At 34.8% G+C, this 23,033-nt stretch overlaps 1 protein-coding gene across 2 annotated transcripts in view; it reads right to left on the bottom strand.

The window, feature by feature from the left end:
* Positions 1-918: 918 nt before the first annotated feature.
* LOC124540507 (flocculation protein FLO11) overlaps positions 919-23,033 on the bottom strand; it is a 37,663-nt gene continuing 15,548 nt past the window's right edge. Inside the window, exons 2-14 of one of the 2 annotated variants that reach the window (XM_047118128.1) lie at positions 11,400-11,501; positions 10,047-10,192; positions 9,620-9,764; positions 9,059-9,172; positions 8,363-8,414; positions 6,626-6,849; positions 5,597-5,685; positions 5,061-5,197; positions 4,539-4,645; positions 3,811-3,878; positions 2,741-2,923; positions 2,022-2,258; positions 919-1,255 (exon numbers count right to left, since the gene is read on the bottom strand). In XM_047118128.1, coding sequence (XP_046974084.1) covers positions 1,103-1,255; positions 2,022-2,258; positions 2,741-2,923; positions 3,811-3,878; positions 4,539-4,645; positions 5,061-5,197; positions 5,597-5,685; positions 6,626-6,849; positions 8,363-8,414; positions 9,059-9,172; positions 9,620-9,764; positions 10,047-10,192; positions 11,400-11,487 — 1,743 coding nt within the window. In that variant the 5' untranslated portion in view covers positions 11,488-11,501 and the 3' untranslated portion in view covers positions 919-1,102. Of the gene's footprint in view, positions 1,256-2,021; positions 2,259-2,740; positions 2,924-3,810; positions 3,879-4,538; positions 4,649-5,060; positions 5,198-5,596; positions 5,686-6,625; positions 6,850-8,362; positions 8,415-9,058; positions 9,173-9,619; positions 9,765-10,046; positions 10,193-11,399; positions 11,502-23,033 lie in introns of both variants that reach the window. The other variant, XM_047118127.1, reaches the window with a different exon arrangement.

Here is a 23,033-nt window from a genome sequence, read left to right as displayed (position 1 = left end):
AACGATTAATCAGTTAATAAATTTATTATTCAAAAAAATATATCATTTATACACGTAAGACAACACGAGGCACTTACATTACAATATCATTAATGGCACAATTATTACTGTTAGTTGATTGCATCGTTCAGTTCTTACTTCACGATAACTTATGCTTAAGACGAAATCACTTAAACTATAAAAGTATAAACAGACATAACAGTCAATATAAGTATAATATATTTTCCATAATTTCGTCGAATTATTATTTTTATTTTTACAAATGAGTTAATTTGTTTTCATACAGTTTTTATTTAATTTATAATTTTTACCAAAACTTATTTAGATAAAAATATTACTTCAATAAATACATATTATTATGTAAAAGAAAATATTGAAATAAAAATTACCTTTTATTGTTACTACATTACATATTTACAAAAATGAAATATGTAACTTGGCTATATGAAAATATTTGTTTCATAATAAATATATGAAATTATTGTACTAGCAAACATTATTGTCATATTAAAATTATTTTTGTGTAATTTGAGCAATATTATATATTTCTGTTAACATTTATTTGTTGACTGAAAATAACTACACAATTTCTGCTTTTTTAATAATATGTTTATATCATAAGTATTTTACTCACAAATTGTTAAGTAACCAAAGTAGTATCTGTTGAATAGATTGTATATCAAGGTAATTTTGTACTCTACAGTTGTACCCTGAACGAACATCGCTTTTGTTACTATAGAGTCGTATGTAACAATCGTTTATCTACTTTTAAGGCGAGATTACATCTGAATATACCTTATTAACTCATATATGTATATAATTTAAATATATTTTTTTACAAAAATATTGAATTATGAATTTTATGGTTTTTACACAATTTTTTACATACTATAAGTCATAGTAGATAGATATATTTTCATAAAAGATCTCAAAAACGATTGTTTCGTTAAATGTGTTCCTTTTTATTAGGATACTATTCTGATATAGTTTAGCGAAGAGTGTTTTGACATGAATGAGTGTATACAGTAGTCGTCCGCTAGCCGCGGCGCTGCATGGTCGTGCGTGGTCGTGCGTGGTCGTGCATGGTCGCGCGTGGTCGCGCTCACATGATGACGCAGGGCATGGCGCAGCAGAGCGGCAGGCAGACGGGCACGGCGGTCTTCTTCTCGGAGTGCTTCTCGCGACTGCGCGCGCCCGCCTCGTACTCGTACATGCCGCGCCCCGACGCGTACGCGCCGCCGCCCTGCATCATCGCCTGCGCACCAAGTATTTAGTGTAATGTCGGCACATAGCTTGCTAATTGAATTATATGTTGTTTATTGAATTTTAGAAGCACTTTTTGTCTTCATTTAAGTTTATTCTTATGTTGTTATGGAACTCAAACAGCTTTATTTTTTTTTTTGTAATATGGGTGAAATCACAGAAAATTTCAACAATTAATTTTATATTAAAAAAAATCAAGGCATATTGCAAAATATTAAAAACGCTAAATTTAAGACTTTTTTTTTCATATACATATACATAATAGGATCAGTAAATTTTTGCTCCATGAGGTGCTGCCAAAATAAAAAAACACAATAGATATAAGAATATATGAATGCCTCGTTGTTCAAACTGCAGCAGTACAAATAGGCACTGTTTGGAATACACACTATATATGGTATACCATATATATGTATGAGCAGAGATGGCCCAGTGCTTAGAACGCGCGCATCTTAACCGATGATTGCGGGTTCAAACCCAGGCAAGCACCGCTGATTCATGTGCTTAATTTGTCTTTATAATTCATCTCGTGCTCAGCGGTTAAGGAAAACATCGTGAGGAAATCTGCATGTGACAAATTTTATAGAAATTCTGCCACCAACCCGCATTGGAACAGCGTGGTGGAATATGTTCCAAACTTTCTCCTCAAAGGGAGAGGAGGCCTTTAGCCCAGCAGTGGGAATTCACAGGTTGTTGTTTTTGTTGTTGTTATATATATGTATGAACATATTTAGTAATAAAAATATATGAATACTAACGCTAGACTGGTACCCTCCAGCGGGCTCGTCCTTCTTAGCGAAGGGCGTGTGTCCGGGCGGGTAGTACACGGCGGGCCCGGCCACGTTCTTACTGCCCACCAGTGGGGGAGTGCCCTTGTTGATGGTGTTGTTCGCATTGGCGTTGTTGGTGGTGGTACCGTCTCTAAGGGCGCTGTGAGAGCCCTGAGTCACTTCCACCTTGCGACGCACCACGCCATCAGGCTGTGTTGGGAATTTCTGCAATTGTTGAAAGCAATTTTAAATTATTGTAATATAACATAAAATAATTTGATAGCTGTTACCAGGGATTATAAAATACAACTCGTGTGTTGAAATTATTAAACAAATTTAAATCTTAGAAAATAATTAAAAAGTTTCTGTTTTGACTATTAAAGATATGTATATGTGTGACAAGAAAAAAGAATCATAATGTATGAATTGTAAAATTAGCAGTGCGTCAGAGATAACAGCGGCTTAGCTTGCGTTTTAGGCATTCGTCGTCAGATGTAATATCTAAAAGGTTGCTTCATAAATTTTTCATCAAAATCGGTTGAGACATTTAGTCGTAAAAAGGCAACAAATAGACAAACAGACAGACAGAGTCACTTTTTTATTTGTAGTTATAGTATAAATGATAACTGTTTATTCAAACGAAAAATTATTTTTATATTCACGCATAGAATCACAATAATTATTGCAAGGCAGGTTTTGGTACTGACCGCTTCAGGGAACTCTGCAAGTAAGTCGTCGAGTCTCTTGGGGGGCTGCTGCGTGCCCCCGGAGGGAGTGGCGGCGCGGGGGAAGGGCGCGGGGGAGGGGGACAGCGTCGGAGAGGGGGAGGAAAGTCTTGGCGCCTCGTGCGACGAGTAAGTCGTCTCGCTGTACTTGTATGTTGATGGACCCTGTGGGAGCGTAAATACATATAAATATGTAGCTATATGTTATCCTGTGTACTCATTACTCGTATGTATACTAATAGTATACTAATTGTCACGCTTAGAGTTAGTTATACAAGTATTAAAAGTCGATGTATAGCAGAGCAGTAGCGATTTCCGAGATATAACACATAGTATATAGTTCATGATACCCCATGAAATTGTTATATGCACCAACTTTCACGGTGATCAGACTAAAATCTATCCATCGCCAAAAACATTTCTAAAAAGAAATATTTCGCCATTTGTACGAATTTTCTTGTGGCTATTTTTATTATTTAGATAGGTGGACGATCAAAAGGGGAGTTGATGGTGTGAAGAAGTGGTCACCACCATACATACACATTGGCACTGTATGAAATATTAATAATTTTACATCACCAATCCTCTGTTCTCCTTGGGTCCTAAGACGGTATTAACCTTGTGCCCAAAAACATCAACAACAAACAAAACATAACTACGTATTGCTTGGATGGTCACCCTCAGGGGCTTGCATAAATGAGTCGAGATGGCCCAGTGGTTAGAACGCGTGAATCTTAACCAATGATTGCGGGTTCAACCCTGGCAAGCATCGCTGATTCACGTGCTTAATTTGTCTTTATAATTCATCTCGTACTCAGCGGTGAAGGAAAACATCGTTAGGAACCTGCATGTGTCAAATTTCATAGAAATTCTGCCACATGTGTATTCCACCGACCCGCATTGGAACAGCGTGGTGGAATATGTTAAACCTTCTCCTCAAAGGGACAGGAGGCCTTTAGCCCAGCAGTGGGAATTTACAGGCTGTTGTTGTGGTTGCTTGCATAACCCCCAAGTCAATAGCTAACCTTTCCCATATGTTATATAACACTCACATAAGGGCCGTGTCCATTGTGCGGCTCGTGCGTGTTGGGCGCCAGAAGGACCCGCTCGGTGGAGTGGTCTGCGGACACATACCTCAACTATATTACCTCAAATCATATAAAGTTCGAAAATTTTAAATTTGGAACGAAAGTTAGTACGGGAACTTAAAATCGAATGTGGTAATTTCAAATTGTCAAACAGAAAAGAGTTTTGTAGCAAAGAGTTTTATATGCTGATATTTCGTTTACAATTTATCTCGTGGATACGATAAAGGAAACAATTATGAGGAATCTCTGCCACGTCGCCTATGATTATAGCCTACATTAAGTCATTGACAAACTTTTCTTCTGAGAGGATTTTTTGACCGTTAATATTATAAATTTGTCGGTAAGGTTACCATCAGAGCCGGATTTAAAGGTCTGGAGGCCCCCGGGCCACAAAGCTGTGGGGGCCTTAGACAAACAGAAGCGTGAACAACCTAATAATTATATTATATATATATAAATCATGAATTAGTTACTTTTTTTCATTTCAATCAGTAAGCTATGATTTATTTACTTGTATCGGTAATTTTTAAAATATTAAATAATAACATAATTAAAATTTGACTATATCTCGGTATTTGTTAACTTGCTGAAAACTGTGGCCCCCCACTAATGTGGAGGCCCCAGGGCATTTGCCCCGGTTGCCCTCCCCTAAATACGGCCCTGGTTACCATAACAAACGGTGGTGTACTGACCATCAGTGGTGTGGTGGGAGCGGTACTGCGTGACGAGCCTGGTGTTGCAGTGCGAGCAGTGCTGGCAGCCGGCGGGGGGCGCGGGGGCGGGGCTGCTCGTCGTAGAGCTGCTGTGGAACGGGGAAGAAGCAGTTTTATATTTATTTTACCTTTTTTAAGGGAGGCTAGCCAAAAGCACGGGTCATATCACATCAACAGCCTGTAAATTCCCACTGCTGGGCTAAAGGCCTCCTCTCCCTTTGAGGAGAAGGTTTGGAACATATTCCACCACGCTGTTCCAATGCGGGTTGGTGGAATACACATGTGGCAGAATTTCTATGAAATTTGTCACATGCAGGTTTCCTCACGATGTTTTCCTTCACCGCTGAGCACGAGATGAATTATAAAGACAAATTATACCCAACCATTAAACTGAAAAGGTTTGAAATATTTCAACCATGAAACGCCTTTTTAAATTTCCTCTTTTATAGACATTGTACTTTTTTCTCAAGTTTTGGTGTAAAATATCAGCACAGTACTTACTCGAGGTGGTGATGCTCTGTGTAGTGGTGCTCGGTGGGTATCGGTACGGTGGTGGGGTCCTGGTCAGCTGGCACCTCGTATGTGTATGTCTTCACCGTCGTGGTCACCTTGTTCATGGGGGTACCCGAGCGAGGCAGCTGGATAAGGAAATTAAACGTCAAATCATTATAGAGGGCAGCACTGTCACCAATATATATATCAACAAAGCGACGAGTAATTACAAAAATTAGTTTAAAAAAAATGAAATTGAGTCTTTTTTGTTTTTTTTTTTTTTAAATGGACACATCAATATATCTGTGTTCACAACTTCAATAAGTTTATTTATAATCTACTAGTAGTTCCCCGCGGCTTTGCTCGCGTTTTAGGATATTGGTTGTCATGTGTCAGGCAAAAAAGGAGCGTATGTCCTTTCATCAATTTCATCAAATTCGGTTCAACGGTTTGGTGGTGAAAGAACGACAGACAGTCAGAGTTACTTTCACATTTATAATATTAATATAGATTATGACACAAAGACATGTATTATAGTTACTCACGGTAGCAGTGGAGGACGAGTGGTGGCAGTGCGAGCACACTGCACCCGCCACCTGCGGTACTGGCAGCTGGGTGGGCAGCGCACGGGACTCTACCAGAATACATAAAGACACATTTTTAATAAGATTAGTGTTTTCTTTGTCCGCATTCATAGTGTTGATGCTTTTCAAAACACATATGTGATACTATGAATATGTTCTAAGAACTTTCCATCAAGTCATATTTGGACATTAATTGAAAAAAAAATTGCAAAAGACGAAGGTTCCCTCTGTGTCACATTATTCAATATTTTTATATCAATAAAAAATCTTGTAATAAATAGTTTATGAGCAAAATCGAATAATTACGTAAACAAAGGGTACTTTCCTTGTGCTTAATTATATATTTTAAAGTTTTTAATACCGGCTAGAAAAAAAGCTTTCAATGTGATAGAAATAACAAAAAACATATATTTAGATATTCATAAATTTTTAGTTAAGAAAGTATATTGCTATATTTCGGATAATTCTAGAAGTGTTTGAGGAAAACATTTATAATATTCAATATCACGTAAATATAAAATGTAAGAGTACTTTATGCATTTAGTATGTTGCAGTTTTGACTTGTGACCTTTAAGAAGTTAGCTTCGCACATCGTTCTTGACATTTCGGTGTTTGTCATGTCGAAATTTGTATTGCATTGTTTGAGATGTTGCACTGGCATTATTTGCTTTCATATTAAAATATTTGAAATTTAATAAGAAAATGTTGTCTAGTTTGTATATATCCGATTTGTTGCAAATGTAATATTGTCACGGGCGATAGGAAAATATACCCCCCCCCCCGACTGACTTAATGATTCATAATTACATGAAGAATGTGTTCTAAGAACTAGTTGACTAAATCTTTTCACAAAAAAAATCATGTCATCATCATGTTTTGTCTATAATATGGACTAATCAAATTTTGACTTGACTTTTGAGACATTTCCATATAAATAAAGCTCGAAAGTCGTTCAAGGTCATCTTCGGTCAGTCAGTGAGTAATGTATACCTGTCTTCTCCTCCCTGTAGAGCTGCTGGCGCACGTCCACGGAGCGCGTGACGGCGGGGACGGGCGCGGGTGCTGCGCCCCACGAGGAAGTCTCCACGCGCTCCACCGAGCGCGCCAGGGAGGGCGAGGGCGCTGCAAGGGGGGACACGCCCCACGACGACGACTCCACGCGCTCCTCGTGTTTTAGCGTCGAGTAGCCGCTGGACGGCGCCTTCGCCGGGGTGCTGGACAGCGACGACGATGATCGTTAATCGTAATGCGTGTGATTGGATATATATTTATTAGTGATGTGCCGGATATCCGTATCCGTATCCGTATCCGCGGATATTCGAGGCAGAAGAAAGATCCGTATCCGTTTCCGAATCCGTTACTTTTTGGCGGATCTATCTGGCGGATCTATTTACCTTATTAATTTTAAATTTATAGATAATATACTCTTTGAGGCGAAGGGTAAGGCGTACTAGCAACGCCAGTTGCCGAGATTGTGACGGTCCACAATTACTTCAAATAGATTCGGTTTAGTAGCTAACAATTTCCAGCAAGTGGCGTCGCTAGTGCGCCTTACCCTTCGCCTTTAATAGGTCCTTAGGTAGAAATAAAAAACTATTAAATTCAATACGGATATTTTTTTATTTCTTAAAATCAAATATTTGGCTCCTTTATGTTGCAATCTTTGGCGTAGTTATCATATTTATCATTTATCATTATTTATCATACCAATAGTATATAACTTCAAGGTTCTAAATAAACTAGCTTTTTAATGAGATCAGTAGTATAAATCACTTTTAATTAACAATAAAAAAATTAGATCTTTAAAATATTTTAAATTTGTAAAAAAGTTAAGATCCGTATCCGTATCCGCGTATCTTGACAACAAATATCCGTATTCAGATCCGTATCCGCGGATCTACATTTTATACGATCCGGCACATCACTAATATTTATATATTAGACAACATCACATACATTATTCTGATCCCAATGTAAGTAGCTGAAGCACTTGTGTTATGGAAATCAGTAGTAACGACGGTACCACAAACACCCAGATCCAAGGCAATAAGAAAACTAGTGGTAATCTACATCGACTCGGCCAGGAATCGAAGCCAGGACCTCAGAGTGGCGTACCCATGAAAACCGGTGTACACACCACTCGACCATGGAGGTCGTCAAAGGATGTCTTAAGTTTCATGATCAATTCAACACCCCAAAAAAGTTCCTAATTTTATTGATAGTCAATTTACCACGCATTTAGTAATGTGTTATCTTTTTAAAAATGGCAGTTAGTTTGATTTTAAAAAAAAAAATCCCAACGATTATTCGGCCACAGCTTCCGAACTCAATCAGTACCCATAGACATATATTGCACAAGTGTCAAATCTCGTAAACTGGTCCTAAATCTTTGGATCAATGTACAGTGTAGTCGAATTTTGATGATAATGTTCAAACACTTCCACGAGAGAAATGGCAACAACACAGAAGATATCAAAGTGGATATATAGTTGAAAAAATGCGCACTTCGCCAAAGTATCTGACTCAGGCCTGTCGGTATTTAATTCTTTCCGAAAGTGTTACGACCTTTAAATATTAATTTGTAGATTGAATTAATGGAAAAAGCAATAATTTATAATTGGTCAGAGTTGAAAAGGCAGAATCTATCGTCAGGTCAATTCGCTCAGATCTGAAGTCCAGAGATGACCACATACCGTCAATTTACTGATTTATTTTAATAAGACTTACCCTTTCCTATAGTCAAACGATGTACTTTCAGCTGTATCAGAAGTGTATCCACCTGAAACGGAAACATAGCTTTATTTAATCATTTTTATGGTTATAAGTCACTGAGGATTGATTGGTTTAGATTGGACTTAGGTAGCGCTTCGGTGCGATTAGATCCCGTTCCGATCAGATTTTCATTGGAGCCAAAAATATGCAATAGAATTCTTATTCCACCCTTAGAAGTTGGAACGAAATAGTTTCGTATTTTCGTTTGCTATCCCTTAATGTTTGTAGATTTTCAAAACTCAGTAGTCAAAAGTAATATAAGAGGAATGAGGAAAGGAGGAATACGTGTTGAATACATTAAAGCATTTAGCATATGTACCAACTTGTGGAGCAGTGTGTTATAATATGTACGAGATGCCGTGAGACAAATTATTGTACTGCAGAACAGTATTAACAGCCTCTAAAAGTACCGCGGCTAGTCAATGGCCGGTTCTTCTCTTGACAAAAAATATTTGGAACTTATCCCAGAAAACTAACGTAAATGTATTGGGAGACAAAAATGCAGCAGATCTTACATATGACGACAAATTTCACCGTCTAGCTGTGCCACCTAAATTTTTAAAACTTTTTAACTGACTTTTTTAGGAAAGTCCATGTATATGGAGTACCATACCATATAGACATGTTGTCATATAAAATGTGAAAACTTACTCTTGTAGAGCTGTCGCTCCTGGTCCTTTTGTAGGTCGTCGAGCAGCGAGTCTAACTCCTCTACGTTCTGAGTCATTTCCTTCGTCACCTTTGCACTTTTTACTTTCGAATACCCTGTAATATATCACATCTTGATTGAGAAGTATACAGGTATTTCTACATTTTTGATTTTATTATTCTATATCTAATTATTTAATTCTAAATCTAAATCTTAATATCTATTCTCTATGATTTTTTTTTAAATTATCTGCGGTTTCTTTTGTTTTTGTAAAATATTTAATTTATTAAGAAAGATTGAAAAGATAATGTATAAAATACGAGCGACCCGCCCCAGTTTCACAGGGGTACTTGACATTTATTATGTTATATTATGACGAAATTAAATAAAATCGTTATAAATTGTAGCCTTTGTATTATTCTCATATATAACCTATAATACTATAAAATCTTATGAAAATCCGTTCAGTATTTTTTTCGTGAAAGAGTAACAAACATAAATACATCCGTCTTCACAAACTATCATATGTATTCAGCGTCTAATTAATTCAACTCTTCTCTCACCTGGTGTTGGACTTGAGCCGGTTGTCTCATAGTTGTATGTCCTGGTCCCAGTTGTAATAGAGGGCAGTTCCCTCTCCTCCCTTTCGTAGTAGTACGAGCTAGACTCAGAAGCTTTTGGTACGGTCTTAGGAGGAATTGTGTATTCCTAAAATTAAGGATTACTCTGATTAGTATACAATTTGATCCAATACCGAACAGTTACTTCCTAGATTGTAGTTGACTGAGGTTAACAGACAAAAATATATATTGATGTAATTTATTGCAATAAAAAAACGACTCCTCCAAACGGAATTATATGTAAGCTTATATTTTTTGTTATTAAACTTTTTCGGTTTTTTTTTTCAGATTTAATATTTGGTATACATTTTAAATGTGTGGAATTTAAAGCACCTATTTTATCAAAACTTCATCATTTATCTAAACTTACCTCGACAGTGCGCAAATCTTTCCTGTCATACTTCCCAGAAGGTAGTTTCTCCTCTTTATATTCGTAATGGTATTCTCTGGTACCAACACCTCGACCTAGCGAGTCCAGCTTACTGCCTTTCGGTAGTAGTTCGGATTTTATCATATCTGTTGTGAAAAACAATATGTCATATTTTTAAATGGTAAATGTTTGGTTGGCCCTACAGGTATTGGTTCACTGTTTGGCACAACGAGTACAAAGTCTCAAGTTGCACTTTTTGGTAGGGCTTTGTGCTAGCTGGGTTGGAAACAGCTACTCATTAGATATGCTACCACCAAACAAAAGTACTCAGCATTGTTATGTTCCAGTATAAAACTTGAGCGAGCCAGAGTAACTACAAGCACAAGGGACATAGCATCTAAGTGCCCAAGTTTGGCGGAGTATTAGCGATGTAAGAAATGGTTAATATTACTTTCAGCTCCAAGGTCTATGGGCGGTGGTGACCACTTTTCATTGATCGTTTGCCCGTTCATCTACCTATCATACAAAAATATGTTATTAGTCTATTTCTAGGGTTAGATTAACATCGTTTTCGAACCAAAAGCTTTTCTTAATAAGTCTTATAGTACTTTTATGTAATAAATTAACAATATTAAAATTCATAAAACGTTTGAGCAGCTGCAGATATTCTAGATATATAATAGGACTTGTATACTCGAAATTTCTTAAGAGTTGTTTCCATAATTTCAGAATGTTTTCCAAATATTTCTTGCGTAATGTGAGCGCAGAAAAAAATATTTGTCATAATTAAATAAATATGTTGGCGGAGCCGTGGGTATAAGTAATTCCAAATATAAATATAATATGAATAATATGCGCGGAACACATTCACAATGTATTCAAAGAATCCAGGAGATGTAAAAACTTGAACTCATTTATCGTCATTTTGAGATTGTACGATACTATTTTTACGAGTCTTTTATATGCTCTAGTAACGGAGAGTCAGTAAATATCGCGATTGTGATTGCGCGAATCTCGACATATATCGACAAATCTTGTCGATATTTGTCGAGATTCGACAACCTATCGCCAGTTAACCTGGTAGGGCTTTTTACAAGCTTGTCATTTTAGATCTATCGTAGGTCAATAAAACGTAGTACAATGGTGTTTTTGTCAGGGTGTCTGTCAGGGCGATTAAGTCAGTTTACTACTAAAGGGACATGGAACATATTACACAATTTCTAAAATTGGTGATGTATCGGTCATGTGGGAAGTGGTTGAAATTTCAAACTCAATTAACCATTGGCTTGCCTATCCACACCAAAAAAATTAAGTTACCTTTTTAATATTGAAAGGTAATAAGTAGGTACGTACCGAATTGTTCGTCTGTGTACGGCACATTGCCTCTGCTGCTGGAATACTCTTTGTACTCCTTGTGTTTGCTGTACGATTTCGTGGCCATGATTTATGTGGTACCTGAAAAGAGAAACGGTTCATTTTATTACAATTTCCTTAATCTTTATTAAAGTTTAAAATTTGCTGGCATATTAAAGATAAAGGTGTCCATGTTTGTTCTAAATATGAGTGAAGACCTCATCTCCCTTTACACTGATTCAGTGCGAGGTTGCAGACAGATGTGTGAGTTTTCGTTCCACACAGCCAAATATCTACAAGAACCTTTAATTCATCATTGACTACATCATCTATAACTCAGATAAGTTATTGATCTTAAAACCGCAATCTCCATTTAACATTCACCGTTTTTGGCTCATGTTGACCCAACACAATCACATACATACGGTATAATTAACAGGCAGTCTATCAAAATCCAAAACTATTCTATTTTGGTATATTCTCATGACGAAAACTGGGCCTTTTAATTGGAAAACGATTTGATTTGCATATATTTCACAAGTAGCCTGCAAGCGCCGTCCTGTCAGGCCGGAATATAATATTAGCGACGGATATCGGCTACGGTAGGTGAAAATCAATTTATACAGGTTCCTAGGCGTTTTGTATGCAAGTTATCTGAGGTAGAATTAGACTGGCGACACCCACGCATCCGACTTGATAATTTTATGCAGGCGCCTTTCCCGGATACGAGAATAAATTATATTTTTTATTAGTGAAAGCTATATATATAAGCTGACTTTGATGATATTTTCCTTATTGTTATATATTTGCATCTATGTGATTAAAGAAACTATCATGAAGTAACTGAAAATATTGTTACGGGAAAAAACCTTTTCATATACGAGTATAATGGTAAACGCTGATTGGTTGAACGATATCAAAATCTGAATGATGTAATTAATCTGAAACCGATATACATTTTAATAAGATGATATTTTTCTATGTGAAAATGAAAGTCTTTCAATAAAAGGTTATATTAATTAAAAATATTTTCATAGATATTTATGTAGCGGGCGATATCATAAATATAATACGCGACATTGATTAAACAGCTGCGGTTACCAAATCTGGTAACAGCGGGTTGTATTACTGTGTCACGGTTATCGTAACATTGTCTTAAATACATTGTTAATACCTATATTTATGAGATTTATTTAAGACATAAATAATTATAATATCGAATAAACAATAATATAAAATAAGATAAAGTTTTGACAGTCTCAAATAAAAATGTAACGCGGTTTTTCTTTTGAGGCGGATTATTCCGTCATCCTAGACTTGAAATCCGAAATCCAAGACTGCAAAATTTTACACCCACAGCAAAATAATTACAAATTAAAAAAAAAAAAACATGTGCTACATAAATTGTCATAATTTAAATACAACACGGAATTCGATCGTTTTAACGACAGTGAATGCATAGCGTAAGGCCGCGAGAATTCGCGTTGTATAGCATTAGTTAACATGCAATTATTGAATGTAAATTTAGAAGAATGAATCGACACTTTGAATTTCATTTCGTTTACAATGTGTCTCAGAGGGGCAAGGACGTGATTGGAATTGAAACGGACGCAACGTTCTAATAGGGTTGCCAGCTTAAAATTGCATCCTCATATATTATATGGATTAGTTTTTCAAGATTAAATATTTAAAATTTAATTATACTATACATATACACTTATTAACATGATAATTCAGTCCAATTATATTTAAATCATATTGTTATATATTTAAAGAAAATTAAGTAAAGTCAAGGTAATCTTGACCGCGTGGAATGGTAGCAAGAATGCCATCAGAATTTTCCCCGTTTGATTCACACTTCCGATCCCCTGGGCAAAACAACGAACCAGCCCACCTGTCACCAGTTAAGGCAATAAGGTGTTATTCATTTAATGAAACTTTTTGCACCACTTCTCCAAGGTCCGATTAATTACACTATAATATTTTGATGACAGAAGTTATCATAAACAAATCTTGTATTATTAGATCCGCTTTGCTGCACTACAAACAGTATACTATTTCACTAACTACATATTTAACTATTTAATTAACTTTAATAAATTCCAAAATAATGAACAGTGTCACGAACATTCAAAAAAACAGTTTAAAATTATTCCAATTTTAAGACCATAGAAAATCTAAGATAACGTCAATTCAAGCTTAAAGATGTTTAATTGTTTAACTATAGTTTTTGAATTATCCTATTTATAAACATAAATATGGGTATGGGTACCTTTGATTTAGTAAAGTGACATTCAAACATAACATAACACAAATTAAGTATTTAATTATTTTGTCTAGAATAAAATATATAATAATCAAATCATTAGTTCTTTTAAAAATACGGTATGATACAAAAAACAACAATGTTCTATTTTTTAATAACCAATTTATTTCAATCGGCAGCCCTTAAAATAACCGGCAATCTGTCACTGACATTGCACCTTGCTCTTAAAGAAGTCTGCGCGATACTGACAAGGCTCACGCAGTAATTAACATAGTTTATTAATTGATTAATCTTATCTTATTGGAACATATATATTATATAGCTCGAAAGGAGTATGTTATATTACTACTCATTGTAAGCAGCCGAGAAAACGTATGCATCCTCAAGCATTAATACAATATAATGCATTTTTCAGCATTAATTTTTGTTACTATTATAAAAAGTATTTCTTTTGAACTTCGAACGAACGAATGAACTTTTCGAATATTCGTTATTTTGTTCTTTTAATATTTTTAATTTGAATAGATTCGATTCTATAAAGATCAATACTTTAAAAGAGATTGTACAAATTTTGATGATGAAGTAATCTTTAATATGACGATAAATATGTCAACCAATGATATTGAATACACTTTAACCAATTTTGCTAAATATATACGAAGTGATGCATTAACGACACCAAGATCACATCAGAGGTAATTCTATATGGACGAAACATCAAAAAAAAAAACACATACAGTTCATATGTCATTTTAAGCTATATTATATCTTAACGCCGATTCATAAGGTTGTAAATCTAATAGTACCAATATGTTTTTGAGATTTTACTAATTCTTAAAGTAAATATCCCTTATTTCCAAGTGTTAGAGTTCAAAATAACACCCAGTAATTTAATGAACAGTCTATGAAAATATACAAACAAATTCTTACCTCATACTCACCTCTAATCAAACAGTTTTCTTAACCTTGCTATTGTACTGTATACCTTATGACCTAGTATTAAGATCGTAAATAGATTGGATGTTACATAATTAGCAATTAGTAGTCGATGCTCCCGATGAAACTTGTAACCTAAAATAACCTAGCCACATCAAAGATGTTGTAAACGGTAGTTTGTAACTAATTTTAGTTCGAGAGGTTAATTAAATTGAAATTAGGTTAATATACAATAACTGTGTATTTGTGTAATGCTATCCGCGATGTTCGAATGGGCTTTTAATGATCGGTTTGTATATGGTTTTCACTTGGGATGTTTTTAGAACTTAACTGGCTATCCATCGGCGTATGTAGAATAAGGGTTTACATATAAAGTTTTTATCGTATTTATAATAGTTTACGCAGCAGACGGCAGTGAAGATCGCAGTCGGTTTAATTTTCCCGACATTTTTCAATGATATTTCAGCCAATCTTTATAAATCCTTTATTAAATATAAACGTAAACCTTCACGTACTTCGATACGAAGAGCCCCGGCTGCGATAGAAGATCCGCTGTTGTTGTCTACGGGGTCACAGTTGTGGCTTTTTGTAAAAATGAGGGACGAAATTCTTTTGGGTTAATTCTGCATTAGTATTTATTATAATATATATATATATATATATTATTTACTTAGATAAAGTATCTAACGAGATGTAAATATAAATAAGATAATATTATTATGATACGTGACCGGAATATATTTACGCGGAAGAATAGTTTAGAATTGATTATAAATCAATATAAAACATAACAGCAACGTATACAAGGCAATAGAATGGCTAAGCCTTAAAGGCTTTATAGTGAATGTACTATCCTTGCAAATATAAAAAAAAACTTTCTATGTATGGGTTTGATTAAATGCAATGATTGAGTACAGTATTTACTTTGTTGTAGGCCTTTGTACAAGTCAGAAAAGGTACCTCCCAATTTTTAGATGGTGATGTAGGTATTTAAAGATGAACAAGCCAGAGTAACTACAGACACAAGGGACATCTGGAAGAGAGGGGTACTTCCAGCAAGGTTAAACTATTAAATAGTGAGTAGGCACTTTTCTTGAAGGTTCCCAAGTTGTATCGCTTCGGAAAAACCGCCGGCGAAAGAAGGTTTCACAGAATAGTTGTGCGAGGCAGAAAACTTTATCTATGAGCTGCAGTGACCACTTGCTGTCAGGTAGTTTTTTGCACGACACCTATATTGCAAAAATGGTAGGTTTAAGGGCAAGGATTACGCTACCTCACAATCATTCAGTTGAATACGTCACCCTTATGGAAGCCGCAAGCCTTGTTTGCTGATATATTGACTTATCGGTCATAGGTTTGGACATTTATAAAAAACCGTTGAATATTTAAGGGTCACTAAAAAGATTCGGGCCGAAAGGTCGGGCCTAGCTCTCTGGGCTGTTGCTGACCTCTCTACGATCTCCTTACGATTAATATTTACAGCTTCTAACTTTTACGCTTTATAAGAAAAGTTTAGAAGAATTTCATTTGTTCTCAAAGAATTTCCAGTTGTCTGATGCTGTGTGACCATATATAAATGTTTACATAACCTCATAAATTAACTAATATTACCATTAAATAATTTATATCCCGAAAAATATTTACAGGCAATTTTATTCCTTTAAGGAATCTTCATAGTCGCAATCACATTATTCATATTAGTATGTGAAATTATTCATACAAAATCATAGCACATTGCGGACCATAGCCCAAATGCCTTACCCATAAAGGCTGCATGTCGTAAGATGCGTAGGCGCAAATTGCGTCATTCATTCATTGGCGCCTACTCAGAGGTCGGAGGAGGCTTTTATAAAAAAAATATTAACATACATATTATGCTAAAATATTTAATGCATCATGCCCACCGTCATAACATAGTAGGTATAATGTTCATAAATGTATTGTTGAATTTCGTATTCCTGATATCACAAAATAATTTTACTTAGTTTTAGATATTACCATCTTTGAAGTTCAATATTGTACATCTTATGTACAATATTGAACTCATGATTCAAAGTTAAAAAAAAAAATATCCCGCTGCTTATATTTAATTACTATAGAGTATAGAATGAACAGTTCTATTTATTATGAGCAAGTTTATTTAAAGCGCGTATATATATACACAGCTGATTCATTAGGAGTTGGCACTTATGTATGTTGACAATATTCTTTAAAAGAAATTGGGAAACAAATTTGTCTCATGACACACTTGAAACTTTTGTTTAGATTCTGGTATCCTGTCCGTGTGTTCCCATCGACTGTTCATCACTTACTACAGATATTCAATTACATATACCTAGTGAACAAAATGTTAGATATTACGACTTATTCTTATTATAATAAAGGTCACCCATAATAAATCAAAATAAAAACAAACTTTATTCAAGTAGGCTTATACAAGCACTTTTGAATCGTCATTTTACAATTAAGTGAAGGTACCACCGGCTCGAAAAGTAGATTCTACCGAGAAGAACCAACAAGAAACTCAGTAGTTACTCTTTTTCACCATTTAAAAAATACAAAGTCAAGTTAGATAAATACAATAATTTCAATTAATATATCCCGCTTGGAAGTCAACAGGTGATAACTCCACGCATTTTTATCATCTATGAATATATAATAATTTGGGACTTTATGAAATATTATGCATTCCTTATTGCGAGCAACCTTGAGAGCTAAGATGTTATCTCTTTTGTGCCTGTAGTTACATTGGATAACTCTTCAAAGCGGAAAACACCATACTCATGTAATATACTGTACATGTAATATATTGTATTATGTCCTATAGTTGTCTTTTGGCGGTAGAGTATCTGATGAGTATTTGGCTTCTACCCAGACGGAAGTAAACAGTCTCGTGTCATTGTGAGTTATCAAAGCCGTACCATTAAGAGAATTGACATTTAGTTGACAACTATCGACAAATTTTCATCATCATCATCATTCAGTACCTACTGTTTACTCCCCCCTCGTCTTTCTGGGGCCTTTACTTTTCAATCTATTTTAAATCGTTTCAAAAAAATCAGACCTTAAAATATTTTATGTAATAACATAGGTCAAATTACTATCTCACGAATCTGAATAAGCCGATATTTTGTACGAATTCATCTCTCGAACCACGTACGTACCTTGACCGCCATTCGCCTTACAAGCATGACATCATCGCCGTAGTCTGCCTGCCTTTTCATTTATTTTTACACACAACCCCTCTCTTTCATACCCGAGCAGCCATCTCGCTGCTCGTAATTAAACAGGAACAAAGATCTTTAGTTATGACCACGCAAATTAAATACGGTATATGAAATATATGTGAGTTTCGGCGAACGAAATATAACGATGACTCAGGATGACCGAACATTTGTAACGATTTCTGACCACAATTATAAAATTTGATGCCGTTCAATACTTTATTTATTGCTGTATTCAGAGTAAAAGTTATAACATTTCTGTCATCTTATATAATATATTTGATATATAAGAATTTTTAAAATGAAAAGACGATCTTCTTAACAACATAAGGTCCATTGGATAATGTACGTGAAGCTTAACTGAAGATTGTGGGTTCGATACATCATTTCATGCAAAACTTCACTAATGGAATCTATGATAATAATGATGCATTTATAAATGAAAATAATATAATTTCTTAAAGTTGACTAATTGTAAGAAATGCTTATAAGAATACTTAGTAAATGAGTGTATATTTTTTGAAGATTAGTTAGTTGAGTAGGTATACAATAAAGACTATTTTATGTTTTAGCAACGTGTATACGTTCACACATGTTATAAGAAATGGTCGAAACCGATATGACTAAGGGCTTAGCGATGATTACTATAATTATAATAGAGACTATAATTAAGATCGTGCTAATTGCTGCGTTCATTGCCCTTAGCAGCTGTGATAGCCAAATGCTGGAAATGACACATTCATATGGCGTGATAAATTGAAATAAACTTTTAATTTGGTACCTATGTATGCCTTTTAAGCTTCTTATCGGGACACTCCAGGTTCTAAGCTGCTGGCTTGACACTTACCTAGGCTTATATAGAAATTCAAGTCCGTTGAATTTTAAAAAGATTCATTTCTACTAAATTTGAACATTAAAAAGTATCCCTCAGTTTAAATGCAAACAACGGACCGCAAATTCTCCATGGTGATGTAGACCACAGATTTTTAATTTAAGTTAAGATTAATAAAAGTTATTTTTGAAAATGCTGTACTTGGTATTGCAATTAAGTAAAAACCAGAGACAAATTAGGGATAGAAGCAATAAGGCTTAACGTGATTTCCAAGACAATGGATTGTAAACACTGCCCACATCCGAACTCCGACCTGCTGCAAGGAATACTCCTATTGACAGATAATACCCAATTAATTTAACTGGCTAAACTCGGGATGAAAACTCGGGACTTAGCAAGGCTTAGAAAAGACATTAACGAGGCAATTAAAGAAAAAACTGGCAAAATATCGTTAAACAAATTGAAGTATATTCCATTATAATTCTTAAGTCACGATTCGATTTAAATCTTCAGAGTAAAGTGACATCAGTGAGGTCAATCAGCAGGTTAGGAATGGCAAAATGGGTCAAGTTTGTACGAGAATAATTTATCTCATTTGTTTGCATATAATTTACTTACGTCTGTTTGATAACGAGACTTTTTTGGGCATAAAACTGGCATTGATACCTCTCTCTTAATCTCGTTCGTGTCCCATGTGGAACATGTTATTAGTTATTAAAGTTATTGATTTCGGGATATTTACCATGTTTTTTTATTTTTGTTCGGTCGAACTCGATATTTCGACATTATCTACGAATGTCTTGCTCTCGTAAACAAGACATTAGAAAACATAGTAAATATCCCGAAATCAATAACTTTAATAATAAAAATAACCATGTTAATTTAAAATCTTATAAAGTTATTAGTTTTTTGATAAAACATTCGCAGTATCCTAAGTTTGCTGTTATTAAGCCGTTATTCGTGAGCCAGTATATTCTGATATTTATTCTGATATAAAACCATAAAGAAATTAGCAAAAACAGTTGAAATCAGGTAAGAAAATAAGTCGAGATGGCCCAGTGGTTAGATCGCGTGCATCTTAGCCGATGATTGCAGGTTCAAACCCAGGCAAGCACCGCTGATTCATGTGCTTAATTTGTCTTTATAATTCATCTCGTGCTCAGCGGTGAAGGAAAACATCGTGAGGAAACCTGCATGTGACAAATTTCATAGAAATTCGGCCACATGTGTATTCCACCAACCCGCATTGGAACAACGTGGTGGAATATGTTCCAAACCTTCTCCTCAAAGGGAGAGGAGGCCTTTAGCCCAGCAGTGGGAATTTACAGGCTGTTGTTGTTGTTGTTGCAGGTAAGAAAAGCATGTTTTTTTTCAAGAATCTGAATAGAATCTATAATCATTTCCACGTTCACCATCATTAGCATTGCAGCAAATAGTACCATTTGTCATAATCAAATCGAAATAATTCCAAGACCTATCTTAGATCCATTGAAACGCATATTACGCTTATTGCCGTATTCTGTAATCACTTTCTGAGGAACTGTTCAGTAAATTCGAGTATTGGATTATCATACCTCTGTCCATCATCTTAAGAATGTTTTTTCCGCATTCAGTTTTGGCTTGTCATCGTCGAGCAGGTTCTGTATACGACCGTAGGTGTGCACTTATTACATCAGGCAAGTGGTGACAAGGACATATCGTAAAACTAACGAGTTTTTGTGTAGGTATCATTTTATATAAAAGAATGAATCGCACATGTATGCCATAATAACAAATGCATGTAAATTGTTAATAGCTTGTAAGTAATTATATAATTCTACTATAGAAGTAATAGTTCGCTAAAAGTGAAGTGACAATCTTACTAGCAGCAAATTTTCGAAAGGGCTCATTAAGGGGATTAATTAATTCCTTGCAAATAAATGACTTCTATTACCTTCTTGCTTAACTTACTTCTACTAACATTTGTTTACTTAAACCACATAGAACCCGTGAAATATTGAGAAAATCAATAAAATATGATGATTTCTTATTATGAAATTTACATACATATATTGTAAATGCACGCTAACAACAATATTGGCAGCATAGTTTAAAAAAAGATAGATTTAATTATTTCCTAATTTTACATGTTGTGATTTTGGGCACGTGCTAAACATACGGCGATGTTAATCGGCTAATATAAAAAGAACAGAAACTTAATACGTAATTGCTCCTTACACTTGATTAGAGTACTCGAGTAGTACATGGTTAAAGAACTTTATTTCTCATAAGAATTTACAATTCACTTAAATGAGATTACAGAATATTATATACTAGATTACAAAAATTTTAGAGTTCTCGTATCTTGGAAGCATGCATCACACAGATATAATATAACTAAGCAAAGAAGAAATTTAAATACATATTTTATAAAATTATTTTAAACAAAGTATAAACAAACTTACAATTTTATTATTATAGGATTTTTTCTTTAATATACAACTTTAGTTTTTTTTTAAATACATTTATATTTTCCATTTCTTTTATAGTATGTGGCAAATTGTTAAAAAGCTGAGCTCCCTCAAAAAGTATATTGTTCTTTCCAAATGTTTTTGTTCGTGGATGACGAACATAAATTTTGTATTTATTCCTTAGACTGTGACTGTAGTCACAGTAGTACCGGGTGTGTAAACCTCAAACTTGACACATATCATTCGAAATTTAACCCAAATCATATATCCGAGCATTCTGAAATTAAAAATAAACAATTTGATGCGATAAATACGGTCATCTTTACTTATGTCCTCTTGACTGGTTTGGTCCACGTCAAACTTTTTCAAAGGGAATGTCAATTGCGCAGAGGATATTGTAACGCGAGTCATATATTCACTCTCATTATCGGAAGAAATGAATGTCTTTTGTATTTTTGTATAGGAGTGTAAACACTGCCGAAATTACAATTTTTTTATTGACTGAACTAGGGTTTCTCTGGTCTCGTTATCTTCGTGTTCTAATTAGATCATTGAGGCAGACTCCAATGGCTAGAAACGCACTACATGCATCATACTTTATTTTATTATAAGATATTTTCCGATACGACCCATCTTTTATAGGTTGATGGTATTATCCAGAAACATTAACCCAAATGCGAACAACAACTACTCAAAGAATCAAGTCAGTCAGACGATCGACGCGTGAACGCATAGAATTCGTACAAAAACAAACACTATTAAAAGGAAATTATTTTTATAACGTCGCAGAGCATTTTAGTGATATAATCGAGCTGATAAGTCTTGTCTGATTTTCCTTACCTCCGGATATACAATATTTGGCAAAGTTCCACTCAAGATTTCTCAGAAGTGAACGCTATAACGTGGGATTTATTTGTATTTCTCGAAGTACATAAAGCGATAAAAAGTGTAGTCCGGTGAGGTCCCGTAGGCGGATCGGTTTTAGAATGCCGCCCGCCCACCGTCTCCGGAGTACGTTTATTTTGTAAGCCACCAGAAGCTTGACACCATTAACTATATTATGACGACTAAATACGATAGGAAAAAACGAAAACTACTACTGTTACGATACGTGATAAATAATTTTAACATTTAACATATGAAGCCTTGTAAAGTAAAAATTATCGCATGTTCCTGTGCTAGGCAAACGGCTATTGCCTATTAAGGTCAGTAGATTGATCCGAGATATAAGTTGGCTTACGATGATTTGAAATTTTTGAAATCAACTCAGTGGAGCCAAAGTTAGATGTTCATTCGCCTAAATGTTCATTTGAATTGTGTCAATGAAGTATTGAATATTTAGCATTTACTTTAAAATAAGTACGTCATAACAAACAGTTACATGATAAGAGCTGTTTGAAACATTTTCACGAAAGAAAAACACATGCATTTTCCGCGAACTGGAAAGTATTTTTACATAAACGAATTTGTTAAGCATTACTCGTTCCAGTTTCGCTTCAAGGTCGAATACCAAACCGAAATAGTACAGGATTGAAGCAATACATACTCTTTAGCATTGAACTGCTAAGACTCTGTTTTGTGGATACAAGTAAAATAAAAAAAAATAAGATGTAGGTAGCGGTATTTGTTTCGGAGATTGATGGGGAATTGAGACGAACAATGGCTGAAGAAGATAGATTAAGTTATTTCAGACGCATTTTATTCTGAGCATTCGTCAGAGAAATAAATGCATACCGAACGATAGCATCAGTATATCCATTACTTCTGTGGAATCCTTTGAATGTTTTAGAAGAAATTCAGCTTTACCTAAAATTATAATTAGTTAGTAATTAAAACCCAGTAAGCTGTTAAATTGCTACTGTGGATATACGAGTATACCAATATTATAAATCTATAATAACTCTTTCTGTTTGTTTTTTGCTAAAC

The sequence above is a fragment of the Vanessa cardui genome, chromosome 25, assembly GCF_905220365.1.
Source record: "Vanessa cardui chromosome 25, ilVanCard2.1, whole genome shotgun sequence".
Taxonomy (NCBI): Eukaryota; Metazoa; Arthropoda; class Insecta; order Lepidoptera; family Nymphalidae; genus Vanessa; species Vanessa cardui.
This window is presented reverse-complemented; position numbering and strand designations above follow the sequence as displayed.